The sequence below is a fragment of the Lethenteron reissneri genome, chromosome 41 (assembly GCF_015708825.2).
Source record: "Lethenteron reissneri isolate LAM-NWPU_2019-01 chromosome 41, ASM1570882v1, whole genome shotgun sequence".
Classification (NCBI taxonomy): domain Eukaryota; kingdom Metazoa; phylum Chordata; class Hyperoartia; order Petromyzontiformes; family Petromyzontidae; genus Lethenteron; species Lethenteron reissneri.
The window spans coordinates 10,373,674-10,395,608 of NC_083819.1; the positions used below are offsets into that span (position 1 = coordinate 10,373,674).

Below are 21,935 nucleotides of genomic sequence, written 5' to 3' on the forward strand. Positions count from 1 at the left end.
GGGAGGCTATCTGGCCCGACACTGGTCAGTCGGGCTACGGTACCCGGAGTCCCAGAGTACTAACTCTGGTTCACGGGACCACGCCACTGGCTTGGTCCTGCGCGGCCCTGACAAGGGCGGCGTCCCAGGGGAGTCCAGGGCTCTAGCTAGTCGATCTTCTGTCTTCTCCCTTTTACTCTAAACTGAACCCCGAGCTCTCCGGCTCATCCCCATTTATACCCCCCGGAGGATCACAACCCCCCGGGCAGCCCCCCAGGCCGCCCGGTGCGGACGTCGTTGCGGGCACCTCCCCGTGTACTCACGGAGCCCCGCCCACTGTGTTTGTTACCCGTGTGATCCTATGCATACAGCCCTACCCCTCTGTAACAGCCCTACATATGTATGTTGTATGTATGTTGGATTTCTATTATACCGGACGGAGCCAACCGTGCTAATCGGAGGTGCGGCGGAAGGAATGAGAGGTGCGGAGGAATTCATGGTTTCTGTATGATTAGCAATTCAATTATCTGGACTCAACAGCAAGAGAGAGATGTTTTTGTTAATTCCTAAAATGATAGACACAGGATGGTTTTCTCTTTGAGGCAAACCTAAATCTGTAAAGGAAATCTACATTCACATGCCAGTGGTTCGTACGACTTTATGATAACTACCTTTTTAGTTATATCAAAGTTGTAAACATTTTATCGACCCCAGAAGTATGATGGATTTTTGATTTCCAATTGTTTGCTTCACCTATCGTACACATTTTAATTTTGTATTTGAATAAATTTTCTATAATTATGTCGTGTTTGTTTGTGTATATGCAACAATGGGGAGCAGTAGTGTAGCAGTTAGTGCGCTGCGCTATGAAACCGGCAACCCGAGTTCGATTCCCACTTACGGCCAACACCAGTGACGATTATCTGAACCGGTCCTGGGCCTCCCCTAGGTGGACTCAGCAGTGTGTAAAATCATTGCCACTCGGGAGACAAAGGCGGTCGGGCGAGGTGCTGGCCACCAACCCTCTCATGTGCAGTGCCATGCCGTGCCGGCCTTCATATGTGCTCGCTAACACCACTTGCCCCAAACAGGCTGTTCAGGCGATACGGGGGATATTTGTACGTGTATGTGTTTGTGTATATGCAGCAACACCAGGACTACGACACTTGGCCACTGATGATCGGCGCCATGCCCAACGTCAAAGCCCCCCAAGATCGGTAACAAAAGAAGATTGTAAATTTTTGGATGTTGTGGATTTGCTCTCCAACACACTGGTGTGCTGTACTAGTAATGAATTGGCAAGTTATGTTAACGTGACAAACCTTACGAATTGGCTGTGTCGGATGGTGGCGGGTTTAACGACGCATTTATATTTAAGCGATCTAACCCCAAAAACCTGTATTATGGATGATACTGGTCGCGAAAGCCTACGTGTTAAAATAAGGCAGTTTCGCTAAATTCGGCATTGAAATTACAATGCTATTGAATCACCGTTGCACTGCCATTCAATGCAGCTGTTGTGTATATATTGACTCGTATCTAAAGCATTTTGGGCGGCTTTTGTTTTCAATTTATGCCGGTCGTGCCGGCTGAGCGCTCTGACCTCCGGCCTATATACCAGATATATACCATGGGAGACTGATACCTGTGCAGATGAGTATGGCTCAGAGATGAGTGCTACGAACACAATACTAGTCTAAGCCTTTGGGTTGCACTACTGCGACCCGAATAAAACACATATATTTACGCTGGTGGCCTTTTCGCCAAAATCTCAATATTTATCTGTTTTTCAGGCGGTAAGATATTGCATTTTTTTTTATATACCACGTATATGGTGACACTTCAATAAATTGAGAATGTGGAAATACAAGGGGGCATACAGTGACTGCATTGGCAGTTTGGTAAAAAAAACACGCACACGCACAGTGCACTTCGGCAGTGACTGGTGGTGCTAACGGGGGGCGGGGGGGTACAGTCTTTTAAATATGTGCACAAAGTGTTCTTGGTTATGTCCTGTGATGCTTTAAGACACGTTTAACACAACAGTCGCATGCACGGGCTTGTTTTGAGGACCTTTTGGCCCAATAACCCAATACGTTCAGCTTTTAAGCAGATAAGACATTGTATTTTTAAAAACAAATATGCCAATGATAATGGTTATTTTTTTAGGGCAATTGAATATTTTTAGAATAGGAGTGCACATATCCCTTAAGCCACTTGGGAGCCCGTTGAGACAACAAATATACTTTGCAAGATAAACTAGGGTTACGTGTGCAGTCTAGATAATACAATATTTCGGACTTCAGAAACACATATTCAGACACGTTGAAATATGTAAAATTCTCTAACACATTAAATTAAAAAAAACTACAGCAAAACAGAAACTTAAAGTTGTTATTGGGTGTTAGCGTGTATATTCAGTGTACGGGTTTTTTTTTGGAGTGACCTTGCCACAAAAACAGGAATCTTTAAAAAAATGTAAGTCGAAATGATCGTTTGACACTGGCACGTGTTGTAATTGCTAGTTCGTTGTCCATCACTACACTGGGGAACAGCTTCGTTTACCTTACGGAGTATAAGGCTTTGCGGCCACTGGCACTGCGACACAGAGTCTGTCCTACAACGCGGTGGTTGCGTTCCTGATGACCACCGCAGCGTCATTGCCCGATCGTTTAGATTTAAAGCTTTCGTGACTGCAGGGATTCATCTTCTTAGTTCTTTCGGTAAAGTCACGTAGAAGGGAAATAATAAAAGAATAAAAATTAAACATAATAAAATACAATTCTCACGAACAGAGCTGTCGGAAAGACGCTGTCTTTGCTGTCTTTCCGACAGCCCTGTTCGTGAGAATTGTATTTTATTATGTTTTGTCTTTCCGACAGCCCTGTTCGTGAGAATTGTATTTTATAATGTAAATTTTTTATTATTTTATTATTTCCGCTGTCTTTCCGACAGCCCTGTTCTTCACCTGAGGACGGCTGCTTGCGTTGTGGCCGAAACGTCGTGAGAATTGTATTTTATTATGTTTTATTATTTTATTATTTCCCTTCTACGTGACTTTACCGAAAGAACCAAGAAGATAGTCCGATCGTTCTCGTGCGTCCCCCAGTTGTACGCAACATCGCCAACATCTCTGTGCGTTCGCAAACGTCGTCCTGCAACGTGTGCCCGCAGATTCCGTCTCGTCTGGATCATCTTCTTCATCATGGGCTTGGGCGCTCTGCTGCCGTGGAATTTTTTCATTACAGCCTCAGCGGTGAGGCCCCATCACTGGCATCACCCCCCCCACCACACTCAGCTCAAGTGTACAGGGCACTCGAGCATCCGCTCGAATGAATCAGAATCAACATATTTATTTGTACTGGAGGAATCCTATGAGCTATAAAGTTCGTTTTCACAGATGTCCAGCAGATGCGGGAAAGGACACTACAACAACTGAAAACAGTACAAAAACACGATAGCAGTGCAAAGTACAAGAAAGGTGAACAAATCACAAATGACGGGGAGGACAGCCGTGGATAATTAAAAATTGCGGATAATCCAAAAACATCATTTTCCTCAGATCTCTAAGCAAAAAAACACTCGTATAGGTATAAATTGTGTTGAAGTCACACACTTTCGTAAAATAAAACTCACGAAATAAATGATCGGATAAATCACTCAAAATGAAGCACAACTGACGATTTGGATTGTTGCCGTTTCGATTTAGAACGAATACGAACGACCGACCAATGCGCGTCCTCAGTGATTAAAACACTTTCCTGCTTCTGCGCAGAAGACTCGGCTCACGAAGTGGATCGCAGCAGAGCCACGCCAATCAACATCAATCAAACTCCGCCCATTGTTGTAAAGAAATGCAACTACTTTACTGTAGACCCGATCACGTGGATTTGGATTAACTGGAGCACATATTTCTTCGGTTTAATCCCGTGACTTGTAACAAACATTTCCAAGAATAACAATGTATAACTATTTTTAGATCATGAATTTAGGCTTAAGGGAAAATCCATGAGTTTATAATTTATGTCCATGGTAAATACGCAAATCGGATAAACCGCACGCGGATAATCGAGAGTCTACTTAATTTAGTTTAACCAGGTAAGAAACTCAGGAGACCAGGATCAAGTCGCACTTGCAAAAGTCTCCAAAGTTACAAAAAGCAAACTACTTATTCTTGGTTCTTTCGGTAAAGTCACGTAGATAGAAAACAAAATGCAAAATTAAAAGCAAAAAACCCACAACGTTTCGATCGCAACACAAGCGTTCTTCACCTGAAGAAGGTAAAGTCACGTAGATAGGTGAAGAACGCTTGTGTTGCGATCGAAACGTCGTGGGTTTTTTGCTTTTAATTTAGATTTTTGTTTTCTATCTACGTGACTTTACCGAAAGAACCAAGAATATGAATTCCTGCAGTCACGAGAGTTTTAAGTCTAAAGCAAACTACTCTTAAATGTTAACGTGCAGCTTGCCCACAAGGGGTCTACCACAGTGCTTCTCAACCTCTTTCATTCCACCGCACACTTCAGAGCTTGCTCCGTCTTCACACCACACCGAACCAACAATTCACCGTGGAGACTGGATGGGATGTCCAACTGCGCATGCCGGAGGTGGTGGCTGACGGCTGTCTGCCACACTGCGCTGCGGTCAAAATGGAGAGTTCAGTTCATTTTATTTCAGTTCATTTATTTGGTATAGCCCTGTGAGCCATTCGGCTCTTGAATCGGATGCAACCGCAACAAACTAAAATATGAACAAGAAAACATCTTAAAGTGACTAAACGCAACAGAAAAATCCAGGAAAAAACAGCAAAATCTTCCAGAAAAAGCACCATATATCAATGCTGTTTGCAAAAAACACCTATAAGACAATTTAGATTACAGTTATCGGTCTAACTCTGTACTACAACAAACAAATATGGCTAAACCAGAATATTTTCGAAATCACCAAAATAAAGCTATAAAAACAATGTAACAACAGTGATCATAGGAACTGTGATTCCAATTGAACAATAAACGATCTGCATATCATGTGTAATAAACGACTCTGTCAGGCTTTCTTGGTCTCCGTTTTGTTTTTTATTTAGGTTCTTCTCCGCACCCCACTGGTCTCCTCCACGGACCAGCGTCGTCTCTCACCACGCGCCCCGCGCACGCTCCGTGTGCCCCGCACACTCCGCTAGTCATTCACTAGCCACGTGTGCCCCGCACACTCCGCTAGTCACTCACTAGCCACGTGTGCCCCGCACACTCCGCTAGCCACTCACTAGCCACGTGTGCCCCACACACTCTGCTAGCCCCTCACACACCGCTAGCCCCGTGCTACCCCACGCACGCTCCTCTCGCATGCCCCGCATGCTCCTCTCACGTGCCCCGCACGCTCCTCTGTCAGCTCCTTCCTCTCGCGTGCCCCGCATGCCCCATCAGCCACGTGGCTGATGGCGCGGCGACCACCCAACGTGGTCCCGCTTCTTCACTCCATCAACTGGCCCTGATCTCTTTCGGGCTCCCTCCTATAACCTCTCTCCCACGTGACCCTGACTCCTCCCTCCCGGACCGTCAGATCCGGCCTTCCCATACTGCCCTGCTGGCTCCACCTCCATTCACCTCGCTTCCCATTTACGCTGGCATTACACATGCATGACCAAACTTTGCAGCCATAGCATCATGAGATGCGTATTACAACTAACGAAGGCGGCGTCTTTGCATAGATAAGCAGTACCTTGCACACCACTGGGTGGCAAAAACGTCATCTTCCTCATTTTCCTGTAAAGTGTCCACACCAATCCGAGGGGAGGTGGCAGGAGATGGCGGCTGTGATCGGCCACTGAACGGCATGGAGGGTGGGAGGTGGAGAGAGTTCATTGGTTCTAGCTCGTGAACGGCGAGGTTCCCTTCCTTCCCTGTGATTCTAAAAATACCGCGGCACACCATGGGACTTGAGTGGACCGTGGCGCCAGACCGAGCACCACGGTGCCGTACCAGCTCCTCCGGACGCCACGCCGCTCGTCAATGAATGTGTAGGGGTGTCAGGGGAAGGATTCCCACCAATAGGAGGGTTAGTGGGAGGGGTGATCGAGGGGATATAAGGGGAGAACAGGCGGGAAGAGGGGGCCTTTGGCAGGAACGATATTGGGACGGCTGGGGACAGGTGTGGATGGGAGAAAAGGATTAAAGGACGAAACCCCTGCAATCTTGTGTCGGCTCTCCCTTACCTCTGGTGGCAGCGGTGGGATCTACAATGGTTACAAAGAAGAATCCCCGCAGAAAAGAGCCAAGAGAAGAGGAAGCAGGGGCCGGGGATCCTTCCCATCCCGGGCAACAAGGGGGCCTTGCTATCAGAAGCAGCAGCAGGGGGCCGGGATCGCCTGGAGGACCCCATGGAGGACCGCATGGCCTGCGTGGAGAGGGCACTCCAGGAGCTACTGCAGAGGCTCCTTATGGGGGGCCTGTCAGCACCGGGACCCCCACCCCCACGCGTACTACGGGAGGAGAGGCCACGGGACCCGGAGGCCGACCAGCCGGCCGGGCAGGAGCCGCAACCAACCTCGTCACGCCAGCCGCCGCCGCTCCCGCCAAAACCCCCAGGGCTAAACACCCAACACGGAGAGCAGGTGGCAGGACGGCCGCGTCGGCTGGGGCCCGTCGACAAGTTCGTGGCTGAGGAAGAAGATTGGGAGGGGTTTGTCCGCCGATTCGAGGCTGCCTTCCACGCTCTCGAGTGGACAGACGAAGAGGCACTACGAGCGCTGCCTTCCGTTCTGGGCGAAGAGGCACTCTCCTCTTACACCTCCCTTCCCTCGCACAGCAAGACCACGCTACAGTCGGCCTACGAGGCTTTGGGGGAGATCTATTGCCCGGCGGAAGGAGCCTTTAAACGGTTCCAGGACCGCCAGCGAGGGGCTAGAGAATCCCCTTTAGCCTACAGGGGTGCGCTGCTCGTGTTGGCGAGGAGATCTTTCCCTCGCCTGGCTGAAGAAGCGCTCAAGGACCTCGTGGTCGAGCACCTCATCGCCTATGCTTGCTGCGCTGGCGTTGTAATGCCCGTGGTGACGCCGGAGGAATGCACCTCGCTGTGGGCTGCCCGGACCATCCAAGCCCACGAGCAGGTCATGGGCTGGGCGCCACCCATGGGCCCGGTGGCTGGCGCGGCGGGGGGGAACAGCCGAGCCGTTTCCGCGGCGCTACTGGGTCCAGCGACACCAACCGCCGAACCTGCACCGTCGCCACAGGCTGCCTGTGGGGCAGCTGGGAACGGACCTCCGACGTCTGAGCCGGAGCCATCGCTGCGGGAGGTGTACGCGGCGATCCGGGGACTGGCGGAGCAGAGGGACCAGGGGCGCGACCAGCCGCCGCGTCGCTGGCAGCCGCCTCTACAACATCGCGCCGAGCCCCCCCGACGGAACGCCCCGTGGGTCTGCCACCATTGTGGTCGAGAGGGGCATGTGGCGAGGGGGTGCCGCACGGAGCCGGAGGCCGCCAACACCACCTGGAACCCGCCGGGGCCGAAGGCCGACAGGATCCAGGCGAGTGACGCCGTCCCGCCCGGCCTCTCGGTCGGGCCGAGCAATTATAACCCCGACGCCGCGAACTCACCGGGAGTCTCCTCGGGGAAGGCGCCGTCGGTGTCGTTTCCCGGTCCCCACTGTCCTGGTCGGGGGAAGGGGATCACGCCAGGGATAGCGCCGGGGCCGGTGATCGCGGCGCGACCAGAAGTGGCGTCGCGACCCAGAGTGGTGTCGCGAACGGACGTGACGTTGCATCCGGAAGCGACGTCGCGGCCGAAAGTGGTGTCGCAGATCGCGCCGGGAATTGCGCCGGGGCCGTGGACCGCGCCGGGAATCACGCCGGGGCCAGGGACCGTGCCGGGGATCGCGCCGAGGCCGGGGACTGCGCCGGGAATCGTGCCTAGGCCGGGAGGGACGTCGCGGGCGGAAGTGACGTCACGGGCGGAGGTGACGTCGCGGGCGGAGGTGACGTCGCTGGCGGAAGTGACATCGCGGGCGGAAGTGACGTCGCGGCCGGGGGTGACGTCGCGGCCGGCAGTGACGTCGCGGCTGGGCGTGGCGTCGCGGGCGGGCGTGACGTCGCGGGCGGGCGTGGTTTCGCGGGCGGGCGTTGTTTCGCGGGCGGGCATGACGTCGCCGGCGGGCGTGACGTCACCAGTTACCTGCGACGCCGGCGAGTTGCCAGGGGCAACGGCCCTGGGGCGGAGGCAGCCCACAAAATTGATATTGCGCCCTGGAGCAGTTCCACGGCCCGCCTCACCACCGCTTTGCGGCAGAGCGAGACGGAACCAGGGGGACCACGCCCCCGTGACAAAGGAAAGGGAGGGGAGAAGGGAGGGGCTCACGGGAAGGCCCACCCCCAAGTCCCCACTGCCCCCTACAATGGGGGGGCCCCCCCACACCACAAGGGGGGCCCATCCTACGTCACCAAGGGGGGGCAATTTGCACCACATAGAGAGCCCAGCCCGCAACCCAGGGGGAAGCCCACACTATGTAACAAGGACGCGTTCACCCTGCTGCGATGCACTCCAAAGGGAGGAACCCCATTTTCGGTCCATTCACATCCATCCCCCATCATCTCACCATGCACCACAGGATAACGAGACGCCGCCTGGTCAGTGGCCGGACTCAGCCACACAATGGAGGAAGCTGGCAAGGCGGGTGGTAGCGGCCACGTCAGGAACCTCGGTCCTGGTCGGTGAAATCGCGGGAGTGTCGGCACGTATCTTGGTGGATACGGGGGCATCAGCCATGATCATCTCGAGCACCATGCACGAGATGCTGCCGGATAAAATCTGATCTTTAGTCCCCGTCAAGACAATGTTCATTGCAGCAAATGGAGGCAGCATGGGCTTCCTGGGCCAGGTTGAAGCCCCGATACAGATTGGGCAGCTTTCGGTAGCAGGACCCATCCTTGTCTCCGCAACGTTGCCCGTATCCTGCCTGTTGGGGACGGACTTTCTGAGGCGGATGCCAATGAAAATCGATCTGGCAAATGGGCGGGTGGAAGTCCAGGGAACGCATCTCCATTTCCTAAAGGCGGAGGGGGCCAGCCGGGGTGTACTGTACGTGCAGGTTCTGGTCAGTAAGTCTGTCTCCATTCCCCCGGCAGCCCAGATGCTAATTCCGCTGCAATATCGGTCCCCCCTCGTGACAGCCCGACCAGACTCACCCATCCTGGTGTCTCTGGCATCAGCTGCCATGGATCGCCATGCGCTGTTGGGAGCCGAAACTATTGTACAGAGGAACCAGCATCTGTTCATTCAGGTGCTGAACACCTCCGATAGAACAGCGACGGTGCAGGAGGGAACAGTTCTGGCCCACGTTAGTCCCTTGTCACTAGGAGCCCCAGGGACAGAGCCCGAGCTTGTAGGCAGCATCAGCCAGTCTGAGGACAGAGGGACCGAATCGTGGATGGACCAGCTGGCGGGGCCTGAGCCAGGATTGCCGCCCGACCAGAAACAGCAGCTGCACTCGTTATTGCAGGAGTTCTCGGACGTGTTCAGCCGGGGACCGTTCGACCTAGGGCGCACAAATCTGTCGCAGCACCACATCAACACGGGAGATGCCGCACCCCTGCGCCAAAACACATATAGAATGAGCCCAATGGAAAAAGGGCACATTCAACAAGCGGTGCAGGAGATGCTGCGGGCTGACATAATTTCTCCATCCTCGAGTCCCTGGGGGGCACCGGTGGTCCTAGTCAAGAAGTCAGATGGGTCACTGAGATTCTGTGTGGACTTCCGACGTCTCAATGCCGTCACACTGGCCGATGCATATCCCCTACCACGTATCGACGACTCATTGGATGCACTGGCGGGAGCAACATTTTTCAGTACGCTGGATTTATTGTCCGGGTTCTGGCAGGTCCCACTAGACGCAGACTCCCGGCCTAAAACAGCGTTCCGGACACCACAGGGCCTGTTCGAGTTCAACTGCCTGCCTATGGGCCTCCAGACTGCGCCGGCAATGTTCCAACGCATAATGGAGTTGGCCTTAGCAGGCCTCCAATGGGAAACGTGCCTCATCTACCTGGATGACGTCATTGTTTTCAGCCGATCATTCGAGGAACACATTGACTGATTACGTCAGGTATTCCTGCGGTTCCGGAACGCGAAATTGAAGCTCAAGCCATCGAAGTGCCACCTTATGCAGTCGTCGGTACGCTACTTGGGCCACGTCGTCAGTGAGTCTGGAGTGGCTACAGACCCGGAAAGGACGGTCTGCGTGAGGGCCTGGGCTGTTCCCACAACGGTTCCAGAGGTACGCCGGTTTGTGGGTTTCGTTTCTTACTACCGCCGGTTTGTACCCAACTTCGCAACCATTGCCAAGCCCTTGCACGTGTTGACGGCGAAGAACCAGAGGTTTTATTGGGGCCCTCTGGAGGAAGAGGCATTCCAGCAGCTGCGCTCATGTCTGACAGATGCACCACCATTGGCCTTTCCGGATTTTGGCCTTCCCTTTATCCTGGACATGGACGCCAGCGATGTGGGCATCGGCAGTGTTTTGTCGCAAGTCCAGCAGGGTCGGGAGGTGGTTAATCGCCTACGGTAGTCGCGTGCTTTCATCAGCGGAGCAGCGCTACTGCGTCACACGTAGGGAACTCCTGGCAGTCGTTCACTTCGTGCAGCAATTCCGACCCTACCTGTATGGTCGCAAATTTACGGTCCGCACTGACCACGCGGCCTTGCAGTATTTGCTCCGCATCGACCAGCCTTCGGGCCAGCTGGCCAGATGGATAGAGCGCCTGCAGGAGTACAGGTACCAAGTAATGCATCGCAAAGGGACCAGACACGCCAACGCAGACGCATTGTCTCGACTGGTGCCCCAGGGCCCTTGTGCATGCACTACAGGCGGGGCACGTTGCAAGGAGGCGAGGCCGGAGGGGACGGTCATCGCTCCCGTACGCACGGCGGAGGGCGCACAGGGTGAGGTCCAGCTGACCGACCACGACCTGGGGCTGAACTTGGACGATTGGAGACGGCTACAGCTGGAGGAAGGCCCACTGCAAACGCTACGTGCCTCAGCAGAGGCAGGGGCGGAGGAGTACATCGTATGGGAGGACCTCCTCATGCAATGGGACCTGACAGGGCACCGGCGATGCCTGGTAGTTCCGGAGTCGCTGCATCAACAATTGGTTATGGACATACACGGCCGCCAGCTGCTGCACTTGGCGGGGCGGAAGACACTGTACACATTACAGGGTCGGTACTTTTGGCCAGGTATGACCGCTGACGTGCATCAATGGGTCGCTTCTTGCGTCGAATGTGCGGGGCGAAAGCCGCCACCCCGGGTAAGCCGGGCGCCCCTACAGCCCATCACGGTGACCAGGGTCAACGAATTGGTTGCGTTGGACATCCTGGGACCACTGCCGGTCACGCCACGGGGAAATAAATACCTGTTGGTCGGAGTCGAGTACTGCACGAGGTGGCCGATGGTGTGGGCCCTCCCGGACCAAACGGCACAGACCATCGCCGATGCCTTCGTGGGAGGCTATGTCCTTGATAAGGGGGCACCAGAGCGGTTGCTCACGGATCAGGGCAGGAATTTCTCCTCACAGCTATTGAAGGTCCGAACATCTCCGTGTCATCCCCAGACCGATGGGATGGTAGAGCGGCTTAACCGCACCATAGTGGCCATGCTGTCCCAAGTGGTGGACGAAAACCATTCCGACTGGGACCTCCACATTCCCTCGGTCTTAGCGGCGTACAGGGTGGCCCTGCACACGGCGACGGGGTTCTCGCCGTTTTTCCTGATGTACGGACGGGATCCCATTCCGCCTATTGAGGTGCAGCTGACGGACATTCCCGCAAGAGCCGATGCATGGCCGAAGGCACTAAAGACTTCCCTCATTTATTTGAGAGAGGCCCGCCAAGCAGCCGAGGCCGCATCGGCCACGAGCCAAGAGAGTAATGTACGGATACGGGAGAGGACAGTGACAGCCAAGCCCTTTAAAGTCGGGGACCAGGCATGGCTACACTGTCCTCAGGTGCCGGTTGGCCTCTCACCAAAGCTGCACCGACCCTGGAAAGGGCCGGTCGAGGTCATTAAAGCACTCTGACCGCAGTGCGTCCAGGTCCAACTGGGTAAGCGACGATGGTTTGTACACCCCACCCGCCTTAAGCCATACATCTCTCCGCCGTCATCTTCACCAACATCACCACCAACATCACTGCCAACATCATCATCATCATCATCCCTACCCAGGCCAAGGTCGCCGACCACCACGCGCCGACCGGCAGGGGGTTCGGTGCCATGTGTTCCCTTGTCACCTACAGCACCCCATGTGAGGCCTGACGGAGCGGCGGCACGAGCGGGGGCCGGAGAGAAAGCGGCGCCAGGCAAGGCGACACCGGCACCACCGAACCAGGGACCGTGACGAGAGGGCCTTCGAAGGAGGGGGCCGCCATGGTCATCTGCTGCCTGTGGATGTCCGGGCTGTTACGGGATGCTGGCTGGAAACCTGGGCAGGCCGCGCAATTGAGTTTGTTGTGTTATATTGCATTGTATGGTTGTGGGGGGGTTAAGGGCTGTCGTCACTGTCAGTGGGGGGAGGCATGGGGAGACTTAAATGGTCCATGGGGGAGACAGAACCGAGGACGATTTTTTTTCTCCGGGGAGGGGGGGGGATGTAGGGGTGTCAGGGGAAGGATTCCCACCAATAGGAGGGTTAGTGGGAGGGGTGATCGAGGGGATATAAGGGGAGAACAGGCGGGAAGAGGGGGCCTTTGGCGGGAACAATATTGGGATGGCTGGGGACAGGTGTGGATGGGAGAAAAGGATTAAAGGACAAAACCCCTGCAATCTTGTGTCGGCTCTCCTTTACAAATGCAATGACCGACATTGGGGATGCCTTCGCCCGATAGCGGATATTGACAAGTGTCTATGGCCTAATCACCTATAATATACAAAAAAAAACCTCGTAAGATGTCAGAAAACTATGCAGGGGTTGAGGCCTCAAGAGCGAATGGATATGAGACCACCATGCATATAACAGGTGCTATAGGTTCAGAACAGGGGCCGTGGTGAATGGAACTGGGTGGTGTAGCAAAATGCACTGTTGTACTGTGTATGCTTGTATGCTCCACGCCTACAACAGCCCGCCTTGACCAGCGTGGTGAAATATACTACAAGATGGGACCATTCTTGCCAGTATCAAAGTATAAGAATAGGCTTTACCCTTCCTGGCAATAAAACAGGTGTTAAGATGTTCAAACACCAAACAGAAACCTTTTGTAAGAAATCATGTCTTCATTAACCACACGTACTTGTGGTGAACTTGCAAACAAAAACATGCTCTGGTAATATATGGAGGCTGTCTCTGGTGTAGGCCAATCAGTTTCAAAGACAATGCAAGTATGGTTACAAAATACCTACAAACCCCTCATTCTCCAGTGGTTTGTACATGTTCATGTGCACTCACTGGAATCACGATGACACGCAGGAGGAATAACGGAGCTTATTCAAATCTGAATGGTATTGTAATAAAGGTCGTTGAAGCGACTTCTGGAATCCAGTATGTATTCGTCGTTCATTACAGCACTCCTTCACGCTGCTGACAAGACAGCATGAGAGGGGTAGAAGAGAGAGAGAGACGCGCGCAGCCACGTGGCAGGCTGGACCCCCGCTCTCGCGTGGCCTCTCCCCTTCGTTCGTTCCAGTTCTGACCACGTGTTGTTCGTCTCCACCCCTATTTAATACCCGGGTCACGTGGTACGTTTCCACCAATCCTGGTTAGCCTCTAGGGAATCTTCCAGACTCCACCATAGGCTCCCGGGACCACGCCCCTGACTCGTCTCCCCATTGGCTGTTGCTAAAGCCAGCAGAACCAATACTCTACAAACAGCTGTCACCTTTCCATTATGTCAGGGTCACGCTCCTAGGCTTCCCCCCATTGGCTATGGACCAGGACCGGCAGAGCCAATCATCGTGACGAGTTGTAATCCATCAACGACCCGGATATAACCTCACATTACATTATCATCATCAGCCATGATAAATCTACTGCTGGATGAAGACCTGAAGCCACCGCCATCTCTGCATTTCAAGCATTAATCTGCATGCTTTAAATTTTTTGTAAAAAAAAACAACAACCGTGCTTCGTCATTAATAAACATCTTTCAGAACCATATATCATAGCAGCAGGTAGAAGCTATTTTTTGTGGCAGTTCAAGAAACACCGGTTAAAGCCCTGGGCAAAACTTTTACGAAATATTTTGTTTGTGTCGTGGTTTGCGTCTTGCTACAAGCACGGCCTGGAGTCTTGAGTGGATGTCAGGGGCATGATGAACGACACACGAACCATGACATTTGTTCCTCCTCCTCTGCTCCCTCCCTCCCTTTCTGTCCCAGTACTTCAGGGATCGGCTGGAAAGCGTGCAGAACGAGAGCAGCATCAACGGAAGCCTCGTCAGCAACGGGAGCCTCGCCGCAAACGGCACCCAGCAGGCGCAGTGGACGGACAGCGTCCTCGCGAAACGCTACGACGGGGCCATGACGCTCGTGTCCATGGTGGCCATCTTCATCGCCTCCGTCCTCACCACCCTCGTGCAATCAAGGTGAGCCGATTGGCACCGCGTGGACCCCGCGCACGCCTGTGCCAGCCTGCGGCCACGTGCCCGCCCAGTAGTGGAGCGTGGCAGCCGTGGACACGGCCTTTTTTATGTCTAAGTTTGTTATCCTTGCCCCACGCTCAATCTTCGATTAGCATGGTTGGCTAGTTCAACATACGTACCACACTAGACTATACCCTACTATACACTATACTCTACAGTACACACACTACGCTATACACACACTACACTACTAGACACTAGACCACGATACTAGCTTGAAAACGCATCTCATTAGATACTGCTTTTTGTGTTTAGTTTTCTGTCCTTCCCCTGCACCTCCGATTAGCGAGGTTAGCTCGGTAATGTGCGAAAGAAGTTCGACAAACATGCATATTTAAAGCTGCGACAGGCAAAACTTACTAAAACTGTTTTTTATTAATTTTACCAGGTAAGGCCCACTGAGCTAGTAGCTCTTTTTCGGAAGCGACCTGGCCACAAATGATACCTCAACCAAGTGGCTTATCATGTGGACATTTATAGCTGCCAAATACTCTAAACACATGCTTCTAAATGTGGAGGGGAAAATTGCAAGACCCGGAGTAAAATGCAAGCGACCACGGGGAGAGAGACACACAAACTTCAAATATACAGAAGGCGTTAAGGGTCGGGATCGAACCCACGACCTCCTGCATAACAGGCGAGGTAGTTAACATCTCGCCACCGTGGCGCCCCAATAAATGTTGTGAAGGCATTTTTAGTCTCGCCGATTTGATGAATGATTTACCTTGTTATGGTATTATACTGAATGGCGTTTCACACATACACTCCTTCCTTCTGCTGTTTCCCTTTGCAGAGTGTCTGCCAGGGTACGCATCTTGATTGGCCTGTACGGAAACCTGGCCATGTTTGTGCTGACAGCAGTGCTGGTGTGGGTAAAGATGCTGTCCCCGAAAGATTTTTTCATCATCACCATAATAAGCGTGTTCATCATCAATAGTAGGTCCCATCGGGGAGCACACGCCCGCAGCTGCAATAGTCGTTGCTATTCGTTACTCAATTGTTTTGCAAAGCTATTTTTGTATTATTGTAGATTGCCCTCCAGACATATCCAAAGTTAATCGGCTCATGTTCATTGCTCGCTAAGACTCGCGGGATGGCAACATCCACAAGCATTTTATGCCATTGCTGCTTATACTGGAACGAGTCATGCCACAGAATCGCTTTTCATTCCATTCTTATAGTTTTACACGTGAACAATGGAATAGTATATTTAATTGCAGAGATCAGCGTAATGACAATGTTACACGCCTGGAACGCAGAATGGTCTCCAAGCATGAACTCGGGAGATACATCAATTTAGTAGAGTGGGTTTCTGTGCACAGCTCATTTCTCAAATGTATCTGGGGTTTACCAGCGTGCACTTCTGCTCGGAGGCCAACGCTTTAAAATTTTGTTCAGTCTCTTTTACATTTCTATTCATCGATCGGTCGCTGGCAGGTTGCTGAGGAAAGGGTCGGATCCAAACAGCAGTAATATTATTGGGCAGATGGTCTGCCACGCGTTCCCAGGCTACAGCAAAGCACTTTCATCTTAAGCACGGCAATAATCCGTGAATCTCCCCAAAAGTCCAACTGACGATTCAAAACCAAAAGCCAGCATCTCCCGCGTGATGCTCAAAATATCTGCACGATAAAAAAAGAAACTATCTCGAAATTGCTTTTTTTTTCTGACAGAGAATTCGGTCGATAGGTGACGCTCTGGAAGGAATTTATTTGCGGACCTGCGCGAGCCAAATTTTACAGCCTTCTAAATCGGCAGCTACAAACAATACAACAAAGCGACGTTCTCAAGACTCTAAAAGCGAAAAAGAGCGATTGGCTGAAGTGGAAACAACAATCGAGTCAGGTGCAATTCTATTTTTAGGAGCGGAACAGAAAACGGCAGGTGCAAGAAAAATGTTGCGTTGACGTTTTAAAACTTTGCGATTGGCAAACCTGTCACAGAGCTGCCTATTTCTAGATTTATTTTTAATGAAAGTAGCATTGCATCATGACATATTTCATGAATCTTGTGTTCGGTAACTTCGGTTATATACCTTTCTGTTTTGGTCTCGGTTGAAAGTGAAGTTAAACTTTCGGTTTCGGCTTCGGTTTTGGCCGAAAGTCAATTTTTTACTTTCGGCCTGGTTTCGGTTTTGGCCGAAACCAGAAATTCAGTTTCGGTCGGCCTCTAGTCCTGGGCCCCATCTAGATGGACTCAGCCTTGATTGAATACCTGGTGGTGTGTGTCGTGTACCGACATCGACACTGGGAACACCTCGGCGTCTGTTTGGTGATGCTGCCCTTTGATGTGCCCCGCACCTCCGATTAGCACGATTGGCTACGTGCGGCGCAAAAAAAGTTCAACACACATTGTTTAGGTTGTTGTCCTTCCACCGCACCTCCGATTAGCACGGTTGGCTACGTACGGTGCGAAAGAAGCTCAATGAACACAAATCGTATACAGGCCACGACAGCTGCTCACACTGTCTCCAAATGTCTCCACAGATAACAGCGGACCCTATGTGTTTCGTGCGTGTACGTGTGCACAGTGTTTGGTGCGGTGTTTGAGGCCAGCCTGTTCGGCCTGGCGGGTCAGTTCCCCACCAGCTACATGACGGCCGTGATGAGCGGCGTGGGCATATCCGGAATGTTCACGGCCCTGGCCATGATCTTCGCTCTCCTCGGTAACAAATGTCGGACGCACGACATCACATTGGGAAGGGGTCCAAGCCAAAAGTGGGACGCGTTGGCTGGGAACGGTGGGTGGAGGGTGTGGGTGGACAGTACAACGTCAACTGTGAAACCCGCTGCTTTCTCTCTATCTTGCAGGCAGCAGCGACAACAGCTCGGTGGCGTTCTGGTATTTCGTGACGGCCTGCGTCATAACCGTGATCACCATCTTGTGCTATGTGTCGCTCTCCCGCCTGGTGGGCCCCACCGCAGCGCCGCACGTGGCACCGCCGCCGCCACACGACAAACACCGCGCGCCACATCGATCCTCCACGCAGCCGCTAGTCAGCGAGGACCCGTCACGGCTAGCGTGGCACATTGGAGGTGGAATATGAGGATCCATGCATGCTCAGCCTCCTTTGTCTCCCAACCGGTGGTGGCAGTGGTGATGATGTCGATCATATTTTCGATTGGGATTATACGGCAGCAATAGTCGCTCCCTACTGACAGACGAACGCCGGTCGCAGTCCAGGTGCTGTCCCTTTGTGCCGGCACAGGGACAGCTGCCATCGGGGGTGCCCTTCGAATGGTTTGAGATGTCACGTGAAGCACTTTTGAGTTTTTTTTTTAGAGCTGTGTAAATTAAAATAAGATGATTATCACATCGTCATCAATCATCAGCCTGTATTTTGACGTATTGACAGCACACCAGTGCAGCATAACACACCGGTCCTTATAAAACAGTAAAAAAAAAATCTAAGTTTGAATCAGAAAATCTGTCGCCAACTTTGATGCGATTCGAAGGTTTATTCAGTCTATTGAGACTTTCTCAAGAAGGTCAATATTGACCGTTGATTTGGGTCTGTTAAATCCAGGAACCGTCCGACCAGGTCTAGGGCACGAGGTGTCAAATCTTGCCTTTGGAAGGCGGAGCGAGCCAATCGTCATCTGGCTGGGTGGTGCTATATGGCAACAGACTGTGCAGCTTCGTGTTCAGCCGCTCACAACATTCGTTTTCCTACTGCTTCGACATCACCCGCAAGATTTTCTGACCGGGTTTGCGGATCGCGGAAATGAAATAATTATTGCAATTTTTTTTATATGGCCGCATTCCTGTCATTGCCACATTGATTCATGGACTCGAAGCTGCATCTAGTGTGAGCAGTCTGCCTCTGCTCCTGTGTTACATTTGTGGTATCAATTCAATTACCATCTTTTTTCCCCAGTCAATGGCCATTATCTTAGACCGCCGTTCTTCTAGGTTCAATTAAATCAGTGCTACTTGTGGGATGTAATAGGCGGTTGTTGCACAGAAACACTTGCATCCTACCACTCAGGGCTATACCAAATGGAGATGCTTACCGACCAACAACTCTTTTGTACATGCACACCAATTGCTACTGCCCTTGAAACGGTTGAACACATAATGGCAGTTGCAGCATTAATACACGTGAATGGGGCTACCTTCTCTCTATGTTTCACCACTTGCGTTGATCGTCCAATGTCCCATTGCTCTTTTGCAGAGGTTCTCCATTTACTACTTGATGGAAGACATCAAAGTCCAAATCGAGGAAAACGTCAGTAGCATCGAAGGTAGTATGTCCTTCGGCTGTTCTCTGTTTGAAGAACCTCTTTTTTTCCCTCAATCCGCTCAATATCTCTGGCGTGTAACATTTTCAAACTCAAACTTGATTTGATCTATTTTATACTTACGTGACTTTACCGAAAGAACCAAAGAGTATAATTTAAAACCCTCCCGTTCAAGTCACGATGTTACAAACAGACGCATTCTGTGCGTTCTTTTGACAGCAGGAAAGATGAATGATTAAGCTGCTGGAAGAATGCCCCTCGTAGAAGAGAGATTGCTGAAATTAGTACAATGAAGAAAGCGGAGCTACTTTGTACACATTCCATCAGCCGCAGGTTGCATGGGATGTGCTTGGTGCTATGTTCATGATAGGATGTGAATTTTGGGACGTGCATGATGTGATGTGAATGATGGGATGTGAATGATGGGAGGTGCATGATGGGATGTGCATAATGGGACGTGCATGATGGGATGTGCACGATGGAATGTGCATGATGAGATGTGAATGATAGAATATGAATGATGGGATGTGAATGATGGGAGGTGCATGATGGGGTGTGCATAATGGGACGTGCATGATGGGATGTGCATGATGGGATGTGCATGATGGGATGTGAATGATGGGATGTGAATGATGGGATGTGAATGATAGAATATGAATGATGGGATGTGAATGATGGGATGTGCATGATACGATGTGAATGATTGTATGTGCATGTTGGGATGCGTATAACGGGATGTGCATGATGGGATGTGAATGATGAGATGTGCATGATGGGATGTGTGTGATGGGATGTGTATGATGGGTCGTGCATGATAGGATGTGAATGATTATATGTGCATGTTGGGATGTGAATTATGGGCTGTGAATGATGGGCTGTGAATGTTGGGATGTGCTTGATGGCATGTCAGTGTTGGGATGTGAATGATGGGATGTGCATGATGGGATGTAAATGATGGAATGTGATGATGGGATTTGTATGATGGGATGTGAACGATGGGGTGTGCATGATGGGATGTGAACGATGGGATGTGCGTGATGTGCATAGCTGCATGCGGCTCTTCAACGCTGCATTGCGGCTCTTTAAATATTGAGGTTTTTTACTACCGAATTCGAAAAAAATGTCCCTTATTGTTATTTTGGTTGCCGACCCCTGACCACAGAAGTCCAGTTTACCTACAGGCTTGTTGGAAGCCACGAGTGTAAATGAGAGCATACTAGGTCCTTAAGCCAAGATAAGACTTGGTACATGAAACATCCACACTATGTACGAGACATCAAAGACAGCCCAAGTCCTCTATAAAATGAAGAAATTACCACGTGGCGCAAGACCGTGAAGGACGAGCTGGTAACAGTGATGGACCTCTCTTGGGGCAAGGCTCAACTTGTTGCCAAGGACAGGAAGAAGTGGAGGGAACTCTTTGCGGCCTTGTCCCATAGGGGATGAAGATGATTAACTAACCAACTAGTCGAGTTTACCATGGAAGTCCAGTTTACCATGGGAGTCCAGTCTACCATGGAAGTCCAGTTTATCATGGGAGTCCAGTTTACCATGGGAGTCCAGTTTACCATGGAAGTCCAGTTTATCATGAGAGTCCAGTTCATCATGGGAGTCCAGTTTACTATGGAAGTCCAGTTTATCATGAGAGTCCAGTTTACCATGGAAGTCCAGTTTACCATGGAAGTCCAGTTTACAATGGAAGTCCAGTCTACCATGGGAGTCCAGTTTACCATGGAAGTCCAGTTTATCATGAGAGTCCAGTTTACCATGGAAGTCCAGTTTATCATGGGAGTCCAGTTTACCATGGAAGTCCAGTTTACCATGGAAGTCCAGTTTATCATGAGAGTCCAGTTTACCATGGAAGTCCAGTCTACCATGGAAGTCCAGTTTACAATGGAAGTCCAGTCTACCATGGGCAGGAGTCAGCAACTTGCCGCTCCAGAACCGCATGCGGCTCTTTAAGGATTGTTTCGTGACGTCTCATTTTCACCACACAGTGCATTGTGGCTCTTGAAATGTAGATCTTTTTTTTACCGAAATCGAAAAAAATGTCTCTTCTTGTTACTTTGGTTACCGGCCTCTGTGCTAAACGAATGAACTAACTTCTCAAACCCTCATCCACATCTCTGTTACATACTGCCTGGCCATTTGGTCCCACGCAGACCTTCCTGAATCCATGTTGAGCAACCCTTGTGGATGGGGGCGGTGTGTGTGGTTACTACAACAACAACACATAGCGAGTGAAAGGTGTGGCAGCAACGTTTCCACTCCGTTCCGCGATGTGCGTGCTAACCGTAAACAAAAACACGCGGCCCGTCCGTTTCACAGTGGAAGTTAAATATCTCGTGACGTCATTCTCAAAATTAGGTGTCGTTGGTCCAAATTTGTCTGCATATATATATAAATAAACACGCTTTAATGAAATGTACCGTACTCGTAATGGCAGAACTCCACGACTCCTGTAAGTGGTCGCAAAGCTTGCCATAACGTAAGGGACCGTGGTGATTTACAGTCAATGTCAGTTGAGCGTGGACAATTAGTCCCAAGCTGAAACATAACATATAAAAATGAATGTTTAAAAATACTTTTTTTTTGGATAGAATATATTGTCATCAGTATGACATAAGTATACCAAGTTTGCAGTCGATACCACATTGGGAAGTGGGTTAAAATTTAGTTACAATATTTGAGGATACGACGACAACAACAGAGTAAGTTAATAGAAAGCGTGTCATAATGAAAAAATGTGCCCCTAAATTTACTCAGTTGGAACCTACGTATCAATCACCCCGTCCTACTGCAAATACTCAGCATGACCCCGGGATAATTCAAACAAGTATAATTCAGTATAACGGGTGCTTCACCAAACATCACTTGCCCCAACAGTATGTTAAGCCTTTCTGGTGGATCTTTGTCTTTGCAGATGAGCACAATGGAGAGTTTCAGGATGACACCATGTGCCCGGACAACAAACACATCTTAAATGTTTGCCAAAGCCTTATCAGAAAATGTGCCATCATGAAACAGGTCTGTTGTACTCTGTGATTTAAACAAGGGTTCTAAGATATACCATCCCATGTCTACGTACATGTGTAG

General features: G+C 51.0%; 1 protein-coding gene across 1 annotated transcript in view; it reads left to right on the forward strand.

Moving 5' to 3' along the window:
• LOC133352563 (equilibrative nucleoside transporter 1-like) overlaps window positions 1-21,935 on the forward strand; it is a 95,350-nt gene that overhangs the window by 42,683 nt on the left and 30,732 nt on the right. The window contains exons 2-9 of the mRNA XM_061568286.1: window positions 1,126-1,196; window positions 3,154-3,235; window positions 14,336-14,541; window positions 15,392-15,534; window positions 17,129-17,263; window positions 17,409-17,506; window positions 18,773-18,842; window positions 21,763-21,866. Of these exons, the coding sequence (XP_061424270.1) occupies window positions 1,156-1,196; window positions 3,154-3,235; window positions 14,336-14,541; window positions 15,392-15,534; window positions 17,129-17,263; window positions 17,409-17,506; window positions 18,773-18,842; window positions 21,763-21,866 (879 nt within the window). The 5' untranslated portion in view covers window positions 1,126-1,155. The remainder of the gene's footprint in view (window positions 1-1,125; window positions 1,197-3,153; window positions 3,236-14,335; window positions 14,542-15,391; window positions 15,535-17,128; window positions 17,264-17,408; window positions 17,507-18,772; window positions 18,843-21,762; window positions 21,867-21,935) is intronic.